The sequence below is a fragment of the Diabrotica virgifera genome, chromosome 5 (genome assembly GCF_917563875.1).
Source record: "Diabrotica virgifera virgifera chromosome 5, PGI_DIABVI_V3a".
In the NCBI taxonomy this organism is placed as follows: Eukaryota; Metazoa; Arthropoda; class Insecta; order Coleoptera; family Chrysomelidae; genus Diabrotica; species Diabrotica virgifera.
The window spans coordinates 251553803-251577202 of NC_065447.1; the positions used below are offsets into that span (position 1 = coordinate 251553803).

At 32.0% G+C, this 23400-nt stretch overlaps 1 protein-coding gene across 3 annotated transcripts in view; it reads left to right on the plus strand.

Annotated features, from left to right (window-relative positions):
- LOC126884830 (aminopeptidase N-like) overlaps window positions 1–23400 on the plus strand; it is a 174358-nt gene that overhangs the window by 106505 nt on the left and 44453 nt on the right. For all 3 annotated transcript variants that reach the window (XM_050651092.1, XM_050651091.1, XM_050651094.1), the window contains one exon: window positions 5024–5390. In XM_050651092.1, coding sequence (XP_050507049.1) covers window positions 5024–5390 — 367 coding nt within the window. The remainder of the gene's footprint in view (window positions 1–5023; window positions 5391–23400) is intronic.

Sequence of the window (23400 nt, forward strand, 5' to 3'; positions counted from 1 at the left end):
TAGAAGTACTTTAACACAAGATCACTTGGAAACATTTATGCTAATCGGTATAGAAAAAGAAGCTTTATATGAGCTTAAAAATGATGAAATAATCGACGAATTTGCTCAAAAATCTACTTTAATGCGGAAATTATTGGTCGAGAGTTAAGATATTATTTTATAAAATATTTGCAAAAGAATGTTTAGATTATTGCGTTGTATTAACATTTTAAATATTGTTGAATTAAAGTATTTGCACTGTACTTGTATTTTGTACTCTCTTGTATAATCAATGTACTAAAATTCAACTTAATACATGATTGAAAAATTCTCAAAATTTAATTTTATTCAGGAAATCATGGTTTCTGTCTTACTGCATACAATATTCGCATACATGTCATTTATTATTTGTAAAATTTTATTCTTAAATAAAAAATATAGCAAATTAAAAAAAATCATTGAGTTTAAAGTTGTATGTTTGATTTAAAAATAATTTCTATTTTTGTTTTTTTTTTTATTTTATAAATAACGAATAAAACATCCTGATAATAGAAGGTAAAATGATGGGAGGCCGCTTTTCTATAAAATCACCGGGCCGCTTGAAAAGTTCCAGCACGCCACTGCTCGTAGCTTTCTTTGTCCTATTTGCAATTTCTAAGTCTAACTCTCCGTCGTTCGATATTATCGTGCCCAGGTACTCGTAGGCCGTCACCCTCTCAAATTCTTGTCCTTTACAGAACACTCGTGTTTCGCCTTCAATCTTCTGCTCCTGCTGACCTATTTTCATCGTCTTGCATTTGCTGATGTTTATTTCTACATTCATTTTCTCTATTTCCTCAGTCATACATCAATTAGTTGTTGCATCTTTCTCGGATTGTCTGCTATGAGAACCATGTCGTCCGCGTACAGTAATCCTTCTTTAATAGATTGTAAAATATGACAAATAAAAGAAATTAATCGTGAATCATTGCGTATATTGGTGACAAATATCTGGCGTTCGTCGTAATATTCGTTAATTAAAAAATTACCCAATAATACCAACTGCTATAATAGTTTTCTTGAAAACAGCAAAATCTCTTGGTGTAGGTTGATGACTAACAATCCTATTTTATTGTGTAGGAACAAGCTTTATTTAAAACATGAGTATATTTTTATAAGTTATTAACAAGGATTAGGTGCGTTAATTACCAATTACGTCACGCGTTTACATAGGTATGTTTCGTTTGTTTAGTTTATCATACTTTTTTATAAACTAGCTGCACGAGAGTAAGGTCATTATATGGTTGGGAATCTTGAACACGAAAAAATGTTATAACAAATATAGAAAAGTCACGTTAAATCAGAATTTTCGTTTACTATGTGGTGCATTCGTGAGCATGACTTAAAATACCATGTATGGATCAAATATCAAACACCAGAGTGCGATTTCAAAAGTATATTAAAAAAATCGCTGTGTCTAGGTACACGCTAACGTATACGCAAATAAAAAAGTTAGGTACATGCGAATTAAACTTCATCAAACAAGTGACGTCCTTATTTAGCGTGCGCAGTGACTGTATATTTTGGTACAAGCTATTTTGATATGTTTATATCGTGTGTGATATAAAAATATGTGTTATTAAGGGAAGGGGATGGGAAGCAGAATTATTCAGATCTTTCAAACTTAGAATGGTGGGCTACAACAATGTTGTAAGCGACAGAATCGAGATTATGCAGGAGATGAAAAAAACACATTGACAAGCCATTTATGAACATACGGATACCAACATTGCGGTACGAAAAACTCAGGGAAGGCAAGATATTTTTAGCCAGATTGAAAGATGCTCGCATTGGTCTTTGAATATACAATAATATTGCATTAAAACCTCACTTTGACCCAATATGTCGCTTACAACATTGTTGTAGCCCACCATTCAATTGTAATAAATCAATGTATAAAAGTATATTCAGGTTAGCAAAATAAATATTTAGTTGACATGACATGTACAAAATACTGTTAAAATAATTTTAATACTTAAGTTAATTACCTACACCACTTTATAAACCAATGCTGTTGTGTTTATTGTTATTTAGGTATACAGGGAGTTGAACTTATTACGATTTTCATAGAAAATTGGTTATAACTTTGTAAATACCCTGTATAACAATAAATCTTTATATTTTTGTGATGGGGACGTTAAGAAGATTTCGAACATAAAATAAAATATAGGGTGTTCTATTTAAAAAAAGCACCAGTTTGGTCTGCCACAATGTTATCGAACGCCCTGTAACATTCTAATTAATTTTGTAATATGAAGCTCAAAGTTTGCTACAATTCTTGTTTTAACTTTTATTGCTATAATATCTCCTACTGAGCTTTATCACACTAATCAATCGCCCTGTATATTTTATCTTAATACCTCTGCTACCCTTAATCACGATTTTTTTGTCTTTTATCTTTTTCATACTGTTTTAAAATGTTGTTAAACTCATTAAAAGAACTAAATAATTGTCCACACTCCATAGTTAATTTAAAAACAAACACTAAACAAATAAAAAATAAGAAATCTCTTTACTAATCAATCTTAAAATGTAACACAACGCGATTAGATAAATTCTAAACTCACTCTGACACTCGCGGTTTTCTCAAGTTAGCGTGTATGCAGAAAACCAGTAACAGTGCACGCTAAATAGTGACGTCACTGACTTGATGACGTTTCGCGTGTACCTAACTTTTTTATTTGCGTACACGTTAGCGTGTACCTAGACACAGCGTAAAACGCTTAATAACTCACAGTAAAATGTAGACAAAAGACACAACAAAAAGCAGCGCTGAAGGCAAAAAGTGAAACGTATAATCGTATAAATCTAAAAACGTAATAATCGTATGAATCTGAGGTTTGGGAAATTATAGAATGTTTAAAACAGAAGCTACTTACTATCAATGGAAATGGAGTTCTGGAGACCTTGTTGTAGGGCTATAGGCTAAAATTTGACGACAAAGTAAGAAATGACGAGATACGGACAAGAGTGGGTATTAAAACAACAATAACTGACACCATTGAAACCAAGAGTCGTAAGAGATGTAAGCCGTGTTAATGGAGACAGATGGCCAAAAAAATGATGGTGTGAAGATCAGTGTAAATAAAAAGAAGATGATACCCAAGACCCGAGAAATACATGACAAGAGAGAAATAGACAAGCCATGACCGAAAGACGTCTACAGGATGATGACGGACGAGTTAAAAAATGGTGAAAACTAGCAACTAGCTGAGCCAAATTTTGGAAATTTTTTTTAGATTAAGCCATGCTTAAGAAAAAAAAAAACGTATATATAACGTGTTTAACTTAATAACACTATGTTATTAAAAGGCATATTAATTAATACATACAGAGTGGGCCAAACAAAAGAATCCATCTCGATATTTGGCAGTATTTATTAGATTTTAAGGAATTAAAAAACAGGTCAATTTTTGATCTAATAGGTACACATTTTTACGGTACATACATCTCTCATTTATCAACCCCCTCCCTTCCACTTCCCCCACCCCTTATTTTTAAATAGGAAATAGGGGTCGTGTGCTGGCTCATTTGAAAGGTTATTCAATTCTCTATTCAGTAATATCAACATTAACATAATTATTTATATAGGATGTCCAAGAAAAAATTATTTTAATTAAATTAATTGACACAAAAAGAAGAATGTGTATAATTTATTTAATTCAAAAAACATTCTACTGCTGTCAAAAAACAGAAAAGACGTTTTTTGATAAAAATAGACATTGCTTTTCGCTTAATTTCAATGTTAAAGCTGCCACCCATCTGCCTCTTGGTAGGTTGAATATTGAATTTAAGCAACAATGTTTATTTATCAAATAAACTTTTTTTTGTTTTCTGTCCGCAGTAGAATGTATTCTGAGTTAAATAAATTACATACATTCTTCTTTTTTGTCAATTAATTTAATTCAAAATAATTTTTCTTGGACACCCTGTGTAAATGATTATGTCAATGTTAATATTACTGAATAGAGAATTGAATAACCTTTCAAATGAGCTAGCACACGACCCCTATTCCCTATTTCAAAATAAGGGGTGGGGGAAGTGGAAGGGATGGGGTTGATAAATGACAGATATATGTACCATAAAAATGTTTCCCCCTTAGATAAAAAATTTACTTGTTTTTTTATTTCCTTAAAATCTAATAAATACTGCCGAATATCGAGGTGGACTCTTTTGTTTGGCACACTCTGTATATTGTATTAAATTGATCCGGCGCTTATAACTCATAATAAGACCGTTTTTCTAAAAACTGTATAGTCTAAGTTAAATTTGCAAACGTCCCATAAATCTTATTCTTTGGGTCACGGCTATCCAATATCAACTACATACTAATAACAACATTGTCTCTAAAATACAAGGGGAAAGTGTCTAGTTACTTAGCTGACATTTACATTTTACATTTCAAGAACGTAACTCGATGTGGAATGTCAAATTACGACTGTTTTATGTCTGCGTTAGTTTATCTAATGTTTTTTTTGTACTTCACACGACGTAAAATCTATATACAGAATGTCTCAAATGTGATCTGTAATGTGTCATCCCAGAATCCCGAATTTAGTTACTTTTTCAATTTTTTGTTGATCTACCCGTAGGCCAACAAGTATTATCCTGAGACTGACGACTAAATATCATAAATTTTGTCAGAAGCATGAAGCATTCTTTTTTAGACTGATATCTCTTCCTGTCGTATTTAGGGAAACCAATATTTATGTATTTTCTCAACTGTATGTATGGGATATTCAACTGTATGGATATTCAACTGTATTTCCGGTAATTTTGCTCCGATCAATCTGAACATTTAAGAGAGTGTTCTTGAATGTATGTATGTTCTTTTATTTAAAATAAAAATCGAAAAGTTTTAAAAAATCTCAAAATGTTCAAACTATACATCACGCCCCCCCCCTCCACCTTAATTAATTTATTTAAAAAATCATTAATTTAAATCTTGTGTAAGGTATTACTTTTTTTTTATTATTTGATTTTTATAAACTTCTTTTTATTTCAGGTGTGCCAACTTCGGCAGACTTAGAAAACAACTCGAACCAAAAGAAATACACAGTGAACCAAAACGGTAAACAAGGCGTTGTGATACCGAGATCCCTCTGCGCCCTAATGGCGATCGGTGCCTTACTATTAGCTATACTAGTAGGTCTAATAGTATTCTTCTTAGTTCCTAGGGATTGTCATGCGACGAAATCCCCTCAAGCATTAACACATCAACCGCCACAGAGCGCTAGCGTACTGAATATTAATAGTAGGGGTAGTAGTAGTAATAATGATGACACTAAGGCTGAAACGACGATTGCACCGATAGTGACGAAAGTGGAGGTTGAACAAAGGCTGCCAAGGAGTATAGAACCTACACATTATCGGTAAGTGGCCATATTACGTTGGTTAAAATTTTTAAATGTTAACATAAACATTTTTTCTTCTTCTTATTGAGCCTGAGCCGCCTTCTTTCGAAGGTTGGCGATCCAAATGGAAACTGTAGCTTTGGAAACTGCTGCACCGAGGCGTAGCTACCGCCGTATCAGCCGTATCAATTATACGGGGTCCCCGACATTCAGGGGCCCCAGCGCGGCATGTCAAAACAAAATTCCATTCAAAAAATTGAACAAAATATTCTACAATTATTTCACTATTAAAACGCTTTGAACAGTATATTGTTTGTATATCAACATTTTAGTGAAATGGATTCTTTATCTATATATAAACTATATTTATGTACAGGTACCTATCTATTTTCTGTCTCTCGCCTTTCTATAACTACATGCTTTTTTGTTTTCAAGCTACTTTTTATTGTCTATTCACCGTTGGCTGTGTGTGAGACATTGTATAATGTATAATGCCAAATTGCAATATTTGTAATCGCTTTCTGTCTTTAACTTTTAAACCTTTTTGACACTGGATTCTTAAATTGTGAGGTATTCTAGTAATAAAAGACACTCTTGGTTTAAGTCGGTAGGATACACCGTTTTCTAGAATTGTCGATTTGAAAATTTTGTATTTTATTAATTTGAAAAAAATTTAAAAAAAATATGAAAATAAACGAAAACTGGTACGTTTATTCCAGGGATGAATCGATTTCATCAATTGCGAATTTCTAGTACCGGTCGTATGCGTCCGTTTTAGGTAGGTCAACGGTTATTTTTTCGCATTATTTTTTATGTCTTTAATTTTGAAGCATTTTTGACATTAGATTATTAAATTATGAGGTATTCCAGTACTACAAGTTACACTTGCTTTAGGTCGATAAAATACACTGTCTTTTTTTGAAAAATTTTTCAAATTTTGTTCAAATTCAAAAAACAAAACATTTTCAAATCGATTTTTCTAGAAAACTGTGTATCCTACCGACTTAAAGTAAGAGTAACTTTTAGTACTAGAATACCTCACGATTTAATAATCAAGTGTCAAAAATGCCTAAAAGTCAAAGACAAAAAAGTTATGCAATAAAATAACCGTTTCCCTACCCAAAGAGGACGCCTATGAGCAGTACTAGAAATTCGCAATTTATGAAATCGATTTATCTCTGAAAGATAATTAGATGTACCAGTTTTCATTTTTCTAAATAGAAGTGTTCTAGAGGTATTTAAAAAAAACTAATTAAAAGACACCATCTTCAAAGAACTCCAGCTCCCCTAGAGAGCATTTTCGGAGTAGGTGATTTGGATTAATCGTTAATATTTTGAGCCCAGGAATCTACCGTTAAAATATATACAATTATTAATGAAACACCCTGTATTGTTTTATTTTGTAATAATATTGACGATTTATGTAATTTCAGTAAACTCTATTTGATAATATTGTCTTTTTCTAATCTTTGTAAGCTTTGTCCATAAAATTGTAAAACTTTCAGTGACAATAAAGCATATTTCTATTCTATTCCATACAAGCGTTTTTGCTTCTTTTGTTGAACAATTTTTTAGCACTATGCATGCTATGTCAATGGTGGAAAAGGGCCCCGCGACAAACTTTAATATGGGGCCCGTGTGGGGCTAGCTACGCTACTGCTGCTGCACGAAAAATTTCTGCGAATGAGCGGTCAAACCATCTTCTCAGGTCCCTCAGCCACAAGTTCTGACGTTTTTCTGATATTTTGCCCTATATTTTACCTTCCAATATGATTTGAAATAGTTCATAACTCTCAACACATATGGCCCAAGTTATTGTATTTTTCTTTCTTGGATTATTCTTAGTAATTCTTTTTGTTTGTTCATGCGCTGAAGTACCTCATTGTTAAAAACTTTTTGTACCCATGGAATTCTCAGCATCTGTCTGTATATGTATATACATCTTAAAGGCATCTATTCTCATTGTCCACTTTCACAACACACATCTAATCATTCGAATTCTGAGCTCCATACTAAGGTCTGGTCTTGTAAAAAATGTTTTCATGTTAATGAGTGGTTGCCTCGCCTGTTTTATTCTTGATAGGATTTCTTTTTTTGGGTTACACTGGCTATTGAGATTTGTTCCCAAATATTTTATGGACAATACCTGCTCTATTATTTGTCCCTTTACATACAAATGTAAATTTATTGGTGTCTTGGAGAATACTAAAACTTTAGTTTTGGAAACTTTTAAGTGTAAACCTGGTTCCGTGTAGGACTGCCTAGAAAAAGGTGGAAAGATGCAGTCAGAGAAGATCTGGAGAAAATGGGAGTAAGCCAATGGGAAATAGTGGCACAGGACCGACAAACATGAAAGGAAATAGTAAACGCGGCGAAGACACTCGAAGAGCTATAACGACATTGATGATGATGAGGATTAAATATTTTTGACGTTAAATTTACAAAAAGGAACAGGATTTTTGCATTACAATCAATATTATCATTTTCAGGTTTTTAAGTCCACCAGTTGTCATCACCAATAGACAATGTTTCGAACAGAGTTATTTAAAGCAGAGTGAGTAAAAGATTTAAGCAAATAATTACCACATGATTCCCACAGCTTTAGCTTATTTCCCATATCTTCCACGATTTTTGAAAAAACAATTGGAATTCGAAATTTGGTAATCGAAATTACAATTCGTGTTTAATTTTAATTGCTAATCATTAATTATTTTCGTGCCGAAAACTGGTTTCATGGCGATTGCTTTAACTCTCATGCACTGAGGTTGAAAAACATTTCCGTCGATTGCATCCACGGGAAAATTTTAGAGAACTATTATTCGGCATCAAATATTCCTTGAGGATTTTTTGTCCGGGATTTTTTGTGGGGATATTTTGTTCAAAAAAATTTGTGGGGATTTTTTGTCCGGGATTTTTTGTGGGGATTTTTTTGTCGGATTATTTGTCCGGGGATTATTTGTAGGGATTATTTGTGGGGCTTTTTTATCCAGGGATAGTTTGTGGGGATTTTTTGTCCGGGATTATTTGTCCGGGGATTATTTGTCCTAGCTTCGAACAGGCATGGCATTTGACTGGAATATTCGGATCTTTGTCCTTGTAGTATATTCGCCAGACCTCCAAACAGGGTTGAGCATGCTGAATGCTTGTTGAGCTTTTCGTATCCTCATACGAATATCGTCTTCTGTACGTATTCTGTTATGACACTTCCAAGATACATACGTATTCTCCACATTTTCAATCAACAAAACTTACTTTTTACTTTAATTCTTGTATAAATATAACAACTGTAAATGCAGTTTTTTAATAAATTTATTAATCATCAAATTTTTCTTTACTGTTCGTTTATTATTCATGAAACGATCAAATGACATCCTGGAAGCGTTAATGACTCAATACACAAATTAGGCAAAATAAAAAGTTAAATCATTTCCTAAATTTAGGTGACCCATTTGATCACAACACGCAGTATATTACGCATATGTACCCCATGTTCATAAAACAGAAGAACCAGTGGCGGATCTAGGATGAGGAAAAAAAAGGAAATTTCCCCCCTAACAAGGTCCGAAATTACAGAAAAAATTGTTGAGACACAAAAATATATTAGCTGACATGGAACTTAAAAAACAGACAGACAAATTTAACCCAATAAACACGCTAGTTAGGAAAATTAATGGAACTTAATGTATATAGGGTGAGGCAGATAAACGGCATATTAGAACTATCTCGAGAACTAAAGACAACAGAATCATGAAAATTGGAATGAAGGGGTTTTAAAGAGTGACCTATTTAATGAAAATATTTTCATCTATTTGCTACTTCCGGTTATATCGGAAGTTGCTTATAACTTCGTTTTTTTAATGGATTCTCCTATATATTTTTGGATTCTCCTCAATTTCTGCTTTCTTAAAATATGAGGTTTTGTAATATTATACAGAGTAGTTTAAAAGATAATTACGTTTTTTTATTAATTTCGTATTAACTTTCACACCCTGTAGAATTGCAGTAGTAAGACATCAAAAACTCTATTTATGTAAATGATTTTTGATATAGTTTACTATTGTTAAAAATTATTAGTAGGTATAGCTAAATGTTTAATTTTAGGATACAACGTTGGTCGAAACTCGGAATGAGTATTTTCTGAGTTTTTTTAAATGGAACACCCTGTATTTTACTGTTGTAATGAAATGATATTTTATGGCACTTTTTTATTTCTTAAGCATTCCCTATATACTCTAACTGCTATAATTTGTGCTTAATAATTATTAATTGCACCAACCCAGCAAACAGATCGACGTGTTAATTACGTGAATTTTGGGTAAATTTGTCACCAATATACGTAAATTGCTTACGTAAATTTCACGTGAAAATTTGGTTGGAATGTCACATAGAAAATACGTCTTTAAATTACGTGAATAACTCGTGTTCAATAGACGTGTTATTTAATAATACGTGTTGATTAACGTATCTTTTAGGATATGTATATATTAGTATTCACGTGAAAGATACGTCCTCGGTTCACGTAAATAATTTGACCTTAATTAACTTATGAATCACGTAATTATTATCCTCATATGATATAAATAAAACAAGCATATAAAGTATTAACAATGTATTTATTTAGTATAATTTAGAGACTTTAAAACATTTGTCTTGTATAATTATTATACAAGATAATGAACCAAAAATGGTACCGATTAAAGACACATTAAAAAATTAGCCAACACAAAACACAACACAGGTCACTTTTTATTTCGAGGAGGACACTTTCTTGTTTTTTCTAATTGCATCATCGGCACTTCAACCCTCGAGCAGTGAGGTAAACGTTCATACGAAAGACATTATTATAAATAAACCCGTCTATAATAAAACGAGGGAAATAAAGCTCTTCACGTTTTACTTTTTGTTGTGAGAAATGTAAGAAGCTGATATTAGAGGTTATGACCATTGATTATAAAAGTCGATTATTTTTAAATTACAGTTGAACTATTCTTCTTACTTTAAATTAGTATTACGTATTTTCTTTTTGTTTTTAAATTTCTTCTACTATTAACTAATTGGTCTTACTAAAAATCTATTTCAATACCAGAATAATATAAAAATAATCCTATCGAAACGTATCTATTATTCGATAAATCGATTAATTTAGTTTTCGAAACAACTATGTTAGTCACGTACCGTGGTCACGTGATAGTATTTAAAGGAGAAAGACTTGGTAGTACGTCATCACCGCACGCGATTTGAAAATAAGACTCAACATCATTTTAGCTCCTGTGATATTTTTAAAGAAAAAAATAGCAAAAATAGCTTCAAATCAAGGTTGTATTGAAATAGTTATGCTAAATGATTTTAAAAGCGAAATCATAAACTTTTTGTTTAAATATTGGTATTATTTACATTACTTTTACGTGAAATACATCTAATTTTTTGACGTCCATAAAATACAGTGAGTAAAATTCAAGCGATACGTATTTAACCAACACCATTGTAAAATTTTGTTTTCCAAAATATTTCTCAAAATTTAACCAAAGGAAGTTATTTCTGTTTCGTGATTATTACGTGAAATAAACGTATCTTTGCGATGTAACCGACGTTCACCTATTATAAAAAAACATGTACTATATTCGTCATTATGATTTTATATTATTCTAATGTCAAACATGTATAAAGGAAGCACTAATATATAGGTGAATGATTTGGCACTGAAATATGTTTTTTTCCCGTCACAAATCACCGAGTTACGTATTCGTTGAAATTTGCCGTAAATTTAACGTAATCATCACGTAACTGGGCTCAAACCTGTTTGCTGGGAACAATCTTAACTAAGTAGGTATATTAATATCTCAACCATTATTGGTAATTTTAAGAATAAGTCTAGATTAAAAAATTATTTGTGATTAAATATGTTCACGGTCAATCTAATAAAATTTCACGTATTTTTTGTTGCAATTAATAGTCCATTCTTTCACGGTTTTTGCTCTAAATTTTAAAGAACCGCTTGGATTAACATGAAATTTGGCATGCGTATAGCTTACATGTCAAAGAAAAAAAGTGATATTGTGCCGATGTGTGCTTTTGCCCTGGGGGTGACTTTCACCCCCTCTTGGGGGTGAAAAAATATATGTCCAAAATAAGTCCGGAAATGGGTAAACTGACTAACTTTAAGTAACTTTTGTTCTATAGAGCTTTTTCGCCAAGCCAACATTTTTCGAGTTATTTGCGAGTGAATATGTTCATTTTTCAACAAAATAACCACATTTTTAGACGATTTTTCGCAAATAACTCAAAAAGTAAGTATTTTGTCGAAAAAAACGTTCTTAGCAAAAATATAGCTTATAAAAAGTAAAAAAATCGGTGTACGCGTTAGGCCTCTGGATCTCGTAGAACCAGAGTTATAGCCAATGAAAAATAGATTCATATTCACCCAATTTCAAATAGAATATTTCGACGTGAAATATCCAAAAAATTAAGCACTTTTTGGGGAAAACCCATTATAACTTTTTTAAAGTGTTTAAAAAAAGCTTTATTTCTGTTTTTACAAAAAGTTTTTAGCATTAAATTTAAGCAAGTTACGCTCAAAATAAAGTTGGTCCCTTTTGTTTTTGAAAAAAAAATCTGGAAGACCAACCCCTAATTGGCAACTTAAATGAAATTAATCGTTACCGCTCCACAAATTATTTTACTTATGTTGTGTTTATATGATCTGTAAGTTTCATCGATTCAAAGTGCTTATTTTTGAAAAAATTTGGTTTTAAAGTAAAATTTTTAAAAATTTTAATTTTGAAAAATATGCTTTTTTTCAAAATGACTTAAAAATTGATACCAAAAATCTCGGAAAACAAAAAAGTCAGATTTGCTTTTCTGAATATCATGTAGTTTTTTTTTCTGTTAGAAAAAATTGATTAAGATTTGGTGTTTCTAAATTTGCATATATTCGTGATCAGTGACTCGTTCAACCCCTTTTAACTACAGCCCTTTCAATAATATAAACAATATATACACGAGTCAAGAAACTTGTGAAGTCGTAACGATTAAGTTCATTTAAGATACTAATTAGGGGGTGATTTTCTCGATTTTTTTACCAAAATCAAAAGGGACTAACTTTATTTTGAGCGTAACTTGTTTAATTTTGATGCTAGAAATTTTTTTTATAAAACAAAAATGAAGCTTTTTTTAAACACTTTAAATAAGTTGTAATGAGTTTTCCCCGAAATGTTATTTCACGTTAAAGTATTCCATTTGGAATTTGACGAATATGAACCTATTTTTCATTAGCTATATCTCTGCTTCTACTAGGTGTAGAGACGTGATGTATACACCATTTTTTTTAATTTTTTACAGGCTATATTTTTGCTAAGAATATTTTTTCGACAAAATACTTACTATTTGAGATATTTGCGAAAAACCGTCTAAAAGCGTGGTTATTTTGTTGAAAAAATGAACATATTCACTGCCAAATAACTCGAAAAGTATTGACTTAGTGAAAAAACTCTATAGAACAAAAGTTACTTAAAATTAGCCAGTTTATCAATTTCCTGACTTTCTTTGGACGAATATTTTTTCACCCTCTAGAAGGGGTGAAAACCACCCCAGGGCAAAAGCACATATCGGCACAATATCACTTTTTTCTTTGACTTGTTAGCTATGTGTATGCCAAATTTCATGTCAATCCAAGCGGTTCTTTAAAATTTAGAGGTTTTGCAATATTTTACCGTTAAAGAATGGACTATAATGTTTGACTTAAATCAACAATAACTCACAAATTAAAGCAGTTATATATAGGAAATGCTTAAGAAATAAAAAAAACTACCATAAAATATCATTTCATTACAACACTAAAATACAGGGTGTTCCATTTAAGAAAACTCATTCCGAGTTTCGACCAACCCTGTATACTCTAATTAAAAATTTAGCTATACTAATAATTCTTTACAATAGTATAGTACCTATATTAAAAATCATTTGAGCTTAAACAGAGTTTTTAATGTCAAAGTACTACAATTCTACAGGGTGTGAAAGTTGATACGAAATTAATAAAAAAACGTGATTATCTTTTAAACTACCCTGTATAATATTACAAAACCTCATACTCTAAGAAATAAGAAATCGAGGAGAATCCAAAAATGTAAAAATATACAGGGTATCCCATTTAAAAAAAAACGAAGTTATATGCAATTTCCGGTATAACCGAAAGTAGCAAATAGATGAAAAATATTTTTATTAAATAGATCATTCTTCAAAACCCCTTCATTCCAATTTTCAAGATTCTGTTGCCTTTAGTTCTCGAGATATTTCTAATAGGCCTTTAACTGCCTCACCCTGTATAGATAGGTTTTAATTTTATATATTTTATGTAGTTTGGGTTTATCTTTTTTATGTCTTTTGGTTGGTGTTTCATTGGAAATTCGCCGCCCCCAAAGCAAATTTCCCCCCTCTAAAGACAAATTTTAGATCCGCCACTGAGAACATCACCAAAAGGCTAATTGAGAAATTACATCTACAAAATTTATTTATAAACATGAAATGGTCGTTTTAATAATACTGTGCATTTAGTCATAGTGCATGCAAGTTTAATTTATCACTCAGCTATTTGAACTCGTCCCAAAAAATTCAAAACAAACTTGTGCATCACTCGTTATAGTTACAGCATCCAGAAACAGGTTGCCAATCATACACACCTTTAAATTCAAAAAGCCATAAACTATTTGTATCCGACAAATTTTATGTATAGAATTTATGCTTTACTTAAAACTATTTTAGAATTTTATTGGAATCGTTTTGTAATTACATCTTTACATCTGTAATTTGTCGGTATGTGTTATTCCTTGCCATATCAATTACAAAAAGACTTCTTAGTTGTTATATAAAAATTATACAGGGTATGGTTTTAATGGAAGTTATACATCGGGTTTTGGAAATTTTATAGCCTCTTTGGTCTCCAGATTTGACGCCACTCGATTTTTTTCTTGTGGTATTACCCACCTACAGGAAAAGATTCATCTAGAAAGAGTCATTAAAGAATGTGTTCAGAGTATTACTCCGCAATTAGCAATTTTCTATTATAAAGATTAAAGAAGCAGGCGAATACGAAGACATTTTTTAGAAAGTTAAAAATAAGAAGAAGCTACTAGGATTAGGAAAAATATTGTAATTGATATAATACCGATTATACCAATGACTAAGTTTTACATTAAGAATTAAGTTACGGATGAACGGTTGCTATTAGCTCTGATTATAAGTATTGTTCGGAATTTTTATTCAATTAAACATTAGAATCACACAACGTGCCTAAATGGTTACACGCCTTATTAGAGCCAACCTCTGGCAGCTGGTATGTATGGCATGGCGCTGCATAATAAAAAGAAACAATGCATCTTAAACACTACTGTTTCTAATTGAAGATAATGAGAAATATTGTTCCAAATAATCACATCATTCGAATATTTGAGATTTTAGCGTAGATGATTAAAGTGGGTCCTATTTTTAGAAGTTTTCCAACACATTTAAAATCTTCAAGTACAGTATTTATTTATTGAAGTTATACTTCTTTAGGCGCGATTGAGAGTCAAATTTCATAATTCTGCGCGCATGCGCACACAGACAGTATGTACTTAGTTGCAATGAATTGTTCAGAATTAAAAAACGGCTCCGAACTCTGGAGAGGAAACAAATAAGAGGTAGAGCATTGGACTAGAGATCAAGAAGTCGCGGGTTCAAATCCCGGACGATTCACGTTTTTTTTTTAATTTTTGGTTGTTTTAATAAAAAAATTTTGAAAGTGGTAGGTAAGAAAGTTAGTTTAATATTTAAATAAAATGCAAATATAACCAGTTAAGTATATTTATTTCGTTAAAATTATATAATAGAAGTATAACTTCTTACGTGCGTACAACGTACACACACATTCTTTTTTTATGTATAAAGTTCAACAGGCCTTGAAGGTCCAGTGCTGAAAATCTAATTTACAATAATCATTTAATATTTCTTATAGTCTTTCTATAGGTTTCTTAACCACTTCCTTCCATTGATTTCTGTCCAATGCTTTTTCTATCCAATTCGCGATATTACTTTTTTGTAAGTCTTGATACACGCTGTCTTTCCATCTGTTTCTTATTTACCTTGTCCTTTTTTTATTGGCTTTCGTGGAAGGGAACATCCATAAATTACGTCGTAAAAATTTTGAAGTTTTTAATACCCTCCCCCCTTCCGTCGTAAAGCGTCGTTTACAGTTGACCCCCCTCATACCGACGTCGCAATTGCTACTCATGACCCCCCTTTTTAGAGATTTTTTTAACGTTCAATGTTATTTCTGGATTTTTTAAAGTTTGCTCTCCAAGTTTATTTACGAATGTATCCAAATCAGTATTACTATGTACATTAATATCCAATATCCGCGTACTTTTTTCTCTCAATTCACTGTACAACTAATTAGTTTTATTGAGACAAAAGACAACACTTTTATCGGAGTTTCTATGCTTTCTTAACTGCATCATATAAATCTTAATATTTATTTTGTTTTGATTCCAATGCCATTTCTTTTGTTAAGTATAAATAGTACTAACTAAATAGAATATTTTATTTCTATTCATTCTTGTAGAATTATTGTTTCACACAGAATATTCAGTAAATAAGTCAACAGTTTAATATTTATTGCTTCCAGACGTTGTTCTGAAAAGAAGCGTTTGTTTAAAGACATAGAACAATGTTTTATTGTAATTGTTTGTTAGTCTGTATAAAACTGCTAGCAATATTATTAAGGCTGTGAGTGATAAAAACAAAATGAAAAGTATGCGATAACAATAATATACTAATGTTTTTTTGAATTCTAAAATAGGATATATTTTTTATATTCGTGAACTTCAAACGTCGTCGGATGTGCACTCATGGCCCCCTCTCACCTGTCGTATACCGTCGTAATAAGCAAAGTCCCCCCTCCCCCTTTTCAACGACGTAGTTTATGGATGTTCCCTAGTATAGTTTTCAGCATTCTTTCATTTCCCATTCTTCCAATATGTCCTTCCTAGAGACTTTTCTGGGCTTTGATTACCGTGTGTATAGTTTCTATAATCTATCTAATTAGCCTACTTCGGTCCATCTTTGAACATAGGCCACCACTTCTTTTCGATTCTTCTCTGTTTGTCGCTACAGTCATCCACCTAGAGCCCACGTGCTTCTGGATATCATCTACTCGTCTCATTTGGGCCTTCCTCTGCTTCGTTTATATTCACACGATCTCCAATTTATAAGAATTTTGTTCCATCGGCCCTTTTTGTCTTAAATTATGTCCGACAAATATCCAATTCAATTTTACAACTCTTGTCTAACATCCCTAACTTTGGTTCTCTCTTATACACTTGTTTCTCTGTTTATCCTTTAGTATTACGTCCAGCGTTTGTCTTTCCATTGCTCTTTGAATTTTTCTGATTTTGTCCATGTTTGTTTTTGTAAACTTCCACGTTTGGGAACCATAAATGAGAACAGGGAGTAATCATTGATTGTATACCTTGGTCTTAAGATGTTGTGGATATCTTTTGTTTTTAAGGATGTAGCTTAATTTGCCAAATGTCGCCCGTGCCACTCTTAACTCGTCTTTTGATCTCTGCTGTTTGGTTTTTCTTGGTAAGTTTTATATTTTGACCCAGATATACAATCGTGCGCTTGTTCTATTTCATCTTGTCCGATCCTCATTGTGATACCCTCATCAGTATTTGATATGATTTTGTTCTTGCTGTAATTCATATTCAGGCCTATCTTTCCAACTTCTATCTACAGTTATCTCATCATTTCAAACAATTCTTCTTTTTTATCGGTTATCAATACGATGTCATCGGCGTGCCTTAGATGGTTCAAGCGTTGTCCAAAAATTTTTATACCTTTTTCTTCCCATTCTAATCCTTTCGATAATCTAATTCGATATCTGGTATTTGTACTATTTTCGCTATTACCAGTTTGTTGTACATATATGTTGTATGCTCACTTTTTCTTCATTTATGACTTTTACTTCTTTTATCGTCGTTTCTTCTTCTTCTTCTTCTTCTTAAAGTGCCTATCCGTTCCGGATGTTGGCGATCATCATGGCTATCTTGACTTTTTTTACCGCAGCGCGGAACAGTTCAGTGGTAGTGGTGTTATACCACTTTCGTAAATTTTGAAGCCAGGAAATGCGTCTTCTTCCCGGTCCTTTTTTACCATTTACCTTCCCTTGGAGAATCATTTGGAGAAGGCCGTAACGTTCTTGATTCCTCATTACATGTCCTAGATATTCTAATTTTTTTGTTTTTATGGTTATGAGAATTTCACACTCTTTCCCCATTCTACGCAGGACTTCCACATTAGTAATTCGGTCAACCCAGGATACGTAAGATGCGCCTATAACACCACATTTCGAAAGCTTCGAGCCAATTCATAGACGCAACAGTTAGTGTCCACGCTTCCATTCCGTAGAGCAGAACTGTGAATATGTAGCTTTTCAACAGACGGTATTTTGTTTTTAATGATATGTCTCGACTGTTGAAAATGGGTCTCATTCTAACGTATGCTGCTTTCGCATTTATTATTCGCTGTTTAGTTTCTGTCGAGTGGTCCGATTGGCTATTTAAATTTGTACCCAGATATGTATATTGCTCAACTCTTTCAATATTCTGTTGGTTGACTGTAAGTTGAGCGTTTAATATTGGTTTTTTACTAATTGTCATAAATTTGGTCTTCTTTATGTTAAGAGCTAGTCCATATCTGTTGCTGACTTCTGATATACGATTTGTTAATAATTGTAAATCATTCAGATTATCGGCACAAACTATGGTGTCATCTGCATATCTAATGTTATTCAACCATTCGCCATTTATTAATACTCCCTTCGTACAACCGTCTAAAGCTTCCTTAAATATCCATTCTGAGTAAATATTGAATAGTAGTGGAGATAAAATACAGCCCTGTCGTACTCCTCGTTCTATTGCAATTTTATCAGTTAACTGGTCTTCTATTTTGATTTTTGCCATTTGATTGTAAAAAATGTTTCTGATAATTCTTAGATCTTTGTTGTCAATTCTAATTTCTTGCATTAGAGTTAATAATTTGTCATGTTTTACTCTGTCAAATGCTTTCTGGTAATCTATAAAGCATACGTATATATCACAATTTACATCCCTGCATCTCTGAAATGGCACTTGCACAGCAAAAAGGGCCTCCCGTGTTCCCAGAGCATCACGAAATCCGAATTGTGTTCTTGTTAGTTGTTCCTCGCACTTTGTATATATTCGTTTGTGAATGACCTTTAGAAATGTTTTAAGTAAATGGCTCATAAGGCTTATAATTCTATAGTCTTCGCACTTTCTTGCATTGGGTTTTTTTGGAAGATTTATAAAAGTTGATTCTAGCCATTTTTGGGGAATTATGCCTGTGTCATATATTTTGTTAAATATATTTGTCAAACATTTTATGCCGTCGTAGTCCATAAGTTTTAAGAATTCGGAATGAAAATGATCAGGGCCTACTGCTTTACCATCTTTGGTACTTTTGATGGCATACGTTACTTCTTCAACTGTAAGTGTAGGTCCATTTTCGCAATTGGTGTTTGTTGTGATGCCAGTGTTACTTCGTATATCTTGAAAAGTTTTTTCCACGTATTTAATCCAAATATCCCTTTTCTGTTCTATTTCCTATACTATGTTTCCCTGATTATCTGTCAGAAATCCAGTGTTCTTGTGTTTATATAAGCCTGCAGCTTCTTTGATCTTTTTATGGAGGTTAAACGAATCGTGTTTTTGTTGTAATAACTCTTATCTCTGTACACTTCGAGCTTAACCAATTTTCTTTTGCTATTTTAATAGCCCTTTTAATTTCGTTATAACGAAATCGTAACGATAACGAAATCGTCGTTTTTAGCTTTCGTAAATACTCGCGTATTATGATGATTCTTGTTCCCCTTTCCTTAGCTATGAAGGCATATCTTTGATGTATTTGTTGTTCCCATAGGCTATTTCGTATTTTTATATTATTGACAATAGAGAATTGGATCAATCTATCTTCGTTCCTATTTCTTTTCATTTCTCCGTATTCTCCCTCTCGTATTTCTTTATCTGTAATTCAATTTAAGATGTTATGAGTTCTTTTCAGATAATCATCCTTATTTTTTTTAAACTGTTAGTCAATCTACCAAATTAGTTAACACGTTGACGGACACTGCGTCAAATGTATAAGCAAGTGTTGTTACACTATATGTATTTTGCAAAGTAGAATAGTAGACTAGGGCGCATCTGTGAAATATTAGCAAATTTGGACGTTGAAACGTGACTCATATTTTTTGCAGAAATTGTTTGAAAATAACTCATATAATAATATTTGAGTTATCCTCCCACTCAAAAAGGTCCGGAACATTGTTTAAACAATCAAAATATAAAAAAATGAAGGAAAAATTCGATTTTTTTGATTATAACTTTAAATGATTATAACTTTATTCAAAATTGTGTGATTATAATTTTAAAAGTATTCATTTCCGAGAAAAGTTGTGCTGACAAAAAAGTTGATATAAGAAAACAATACTGTGAATTCCATTAAGATCGGTTCAATAGATTTTGCAAAATAAATTTTGCAATCCAGCTTTCGAAAAAAAAATCATTTTTTCAAAATGTTGCACTACTGAAAATAAAGGAGACAGCAAGTTGAATTTTTTTACATATAGAAGAATACTGTTCCTTTCATTTGCAATTTGCAAAATTAAAATTTATTAACCACTACGACGTCAGGAATTTTTTTAAATAAACATTTGTTGGTGCTACGCGCAGGACAGGGGATAGTTTGCTCTGATTGGGCATTCCAATAACCTTTGATAATGATTGATAAATTTTAATTTTTAGTACATTTCGATATAAATATATAAATTTGTTTATTGCAAAATAAAAACATACTCTGTCCTTTGAAATAACACTTTTTGACAAAAACTTTCTTTGTTCATATATTTTAAGTTAGAGAATAAAAGTTTATTATTTTTAATCATATGCAATTGTTTAAACAATATTTCACAAACAATAATCAATTTATTTTGATTTTTGTGGAATTAAAATATTCAAATACAACAAAATATAGAGTAAGAAAATAATATATTAGATAAAGATTTGAAGAAACTTTGGTGGAAATCAACATGTGTGAATCGAACACCGCTGTCCTGCGCATAGCACTAAAAATTAACGTTTATTCAAAAAAATTCCTGACGCCGCCGTGGTAGTTAATGGATTTTAATTTTAAAAATTGCAAATGAAAGGTACAGTATTCTTCTATACGTAAAAAAAATCAACTTGCTATCTGCTTTATTTTCAGTCCTGCAACATTTTGAAAAAATGAATTTTTTTGCAAAAGCTGGATTGCAAAATTTATTTGTGCAAAAATGTCTACTTTCGCGCACGCATTTTAGTTTAGAAAGTTTCACTTTTCCGCACGCGTGTTACTTTTCCGCACGCGTGTTACTTTTCCGCACGCGGTTTTTACTTTTCCGCACGCGTGTTAATTTAGATATGTTAATATAGCCTTAAAGTAATTATAATACATGCAATAAACTAATATTTAGATATTATTTACCAATTTATTTCAAATATATCTTATTGTGTTCCTGTTTTAATGAAATTAACGCGACAATTCGATGAAATAAAATTATTTTGACATAATATTCGAAAGTCAGATCGGTAGACAATAACAGTCGTTTTGAATCATCGTCATGGAAACCAAGATCGTCGTCATGCTAACTAATTATATTGAAAGTTTGGTTTTGACAACTTTGTCAAAGAATTAATTTGTGTATGTATTTTCATATTAATTAAATTAATTGATTAAGATTTGGTAATTTTTTAAAGACTCTTAGAAAAAATATTGTTCCTAACTCTTGCAGAAAGTCTCTTTTCCGCACTCGACTGCTTGCCGAACTCCCGCTTCGCGTCGTTCGGCAAACTGCAGTCGCGTGCGGAAAAGAATGACTTTCTGCATTTGTTAGGAAAATAACTATTGCAAAATCTATTGAACCGATCTTAAGCCTGGTTTCATAATCATCTTAAAGTGAACATTAACTAAAGTTCACTTTAAAGTTGACATTTACCCATATGAATTGCATTGATAAAGGTACCAACTTAAAATTTAAAGTCCACTTTAACTGATTATGAAACCGAGCGTTAATGAAATTTACAGTATTGTTTTATAATGTCATATAGTTTTTCTGGGTAAAATATGAATTATGTGACAATTTTTAAAATTTGTAACCAATCCTATATTGTAGGAAATTTAATTACGCAACTTTTATATCAGTACAACTTTTCTCGGAAGTGAATACTTTGAAAGTTATAATCAAAAAACGAAGAAAATAATCGAATTTTTCCTTCATTTTTTGACATTTTGATTATTTAAACAATGTTCCGGACATTTTTGAGTGGGAGGATAACTGAATTATTATTATAGGAGTTAATTCCAAGAAATTTCTGCAAAAAAATATGGGTCACCTCTCAACGTCCATCTCAAAACAGATGCGCCCTGGACTATAGGGAAAAATGCAACGTCTATAGACGTTGTGTCACATTACATCAATGGAAATTAGACGTCTCTAGACGTTCCGTCCGTCAACGTGTTAATTGGCGCAGAAACCTCCCATTTCAACCCTACCATTTTTAATTGTATTTCCCTCCGACTGCAGCAGCCTATGAATAGAAAAGACAGCAAGACACTTCAATGCGTGTTAACATTTTCACTTGTAATTGGGTCGGGTCAGGTGTGGTCCCTAAAAGAAAAGGTCAAGACCATTGTCATAGGATCCCTTGGTTGAGCGGTTAATTAGGATATTGCAGACATGAAACGGAGCGGAAGTCGAATCATCGTTTGAAAGAATTTGCGGTTTAATTGTATATAAAAAAGTGTTTGATGATTTAGGAGTTTACGGTTGGTTTGTAACGGTCTAAGTGTTGTTTGTTTTATTTGGTCAAATGTCACCAAATGTATATGACCAATAAAAAATTTCATTATGTGAAACATACAGAACAATGGACTGAGCGTTAAGTAAACATCCTAATTAGGGTTGGCTATAAAATGTAAATGTTTTGGGTGGGTATTTAGGTGGCATTTATTACTTCACGTGTTCATTGCAAACAAAGTGTATGACCTTGAAATGATACTGTAACAAAAAAAGATATAAGTAATTTACATAACACTAGAGAAATGACAAACTTTGTTTGTCATGTCAAAAAATAATTTTTTTTTCTTCTGAAAACTGAAACCTTAAATGTAACTTTTCAATGAACTACAACTACTATAAGACTCTAGAATGGTGAACAAGATATGGAAAGTAGCAGAGCTCATAATGATCCTTAAACCTGGAACACAACCAAATACAGTAAGTATCATCTTACAGGCGGATTTCCTTCCTTACTACCAGTAATTTCGAAGCTATACGAGAAGCTACATCACACCAGAATAATTTTCGAGAAAGTCATTTAACTATAGGCCAAGTCCATAGAATAACAGATAAAAGGTCACTAGAAGAAAAGAAATTTCGACGTGGCGCAAGCTTTCGATAAAGTATGGTACGAAGGGCTTAAATACAAATTAAGCAGGATTTTGCCAAGGAAATGCACAGAATTATTGAAATCATATATTTCAAATAGAATTTTTAGGGTTAAGCAAGAAGAAATCTACACGGAACTAAAAGCAATAAATGCAGGTGTACCACAAAGTAGTGTGATAGAACCAGTCCTGTACCTATTATACACTAGTAATATCCCTGAATTGGATCATAACAAAAGAAAACCTAACGCAGTCCTGTTAATGTAAATAATACTCAATACCATATTTATGTCGATACCGCAAAATATTTATGTAATTATTGGGCATTAGATTTTAGAGGCTAAGCTAGTGGGTACCTGGATAAAAAGAAAAAAAGAAAAGAAAAATAAAAGTGGGGTTGCGCTAGTAAGAGTAATTTAGACTTCATCCAGTGACCTCTACAGGGACTAGAAATGGATACTATTGAAAAAAAAGATCAGTGAAAAAATTGCGAAGA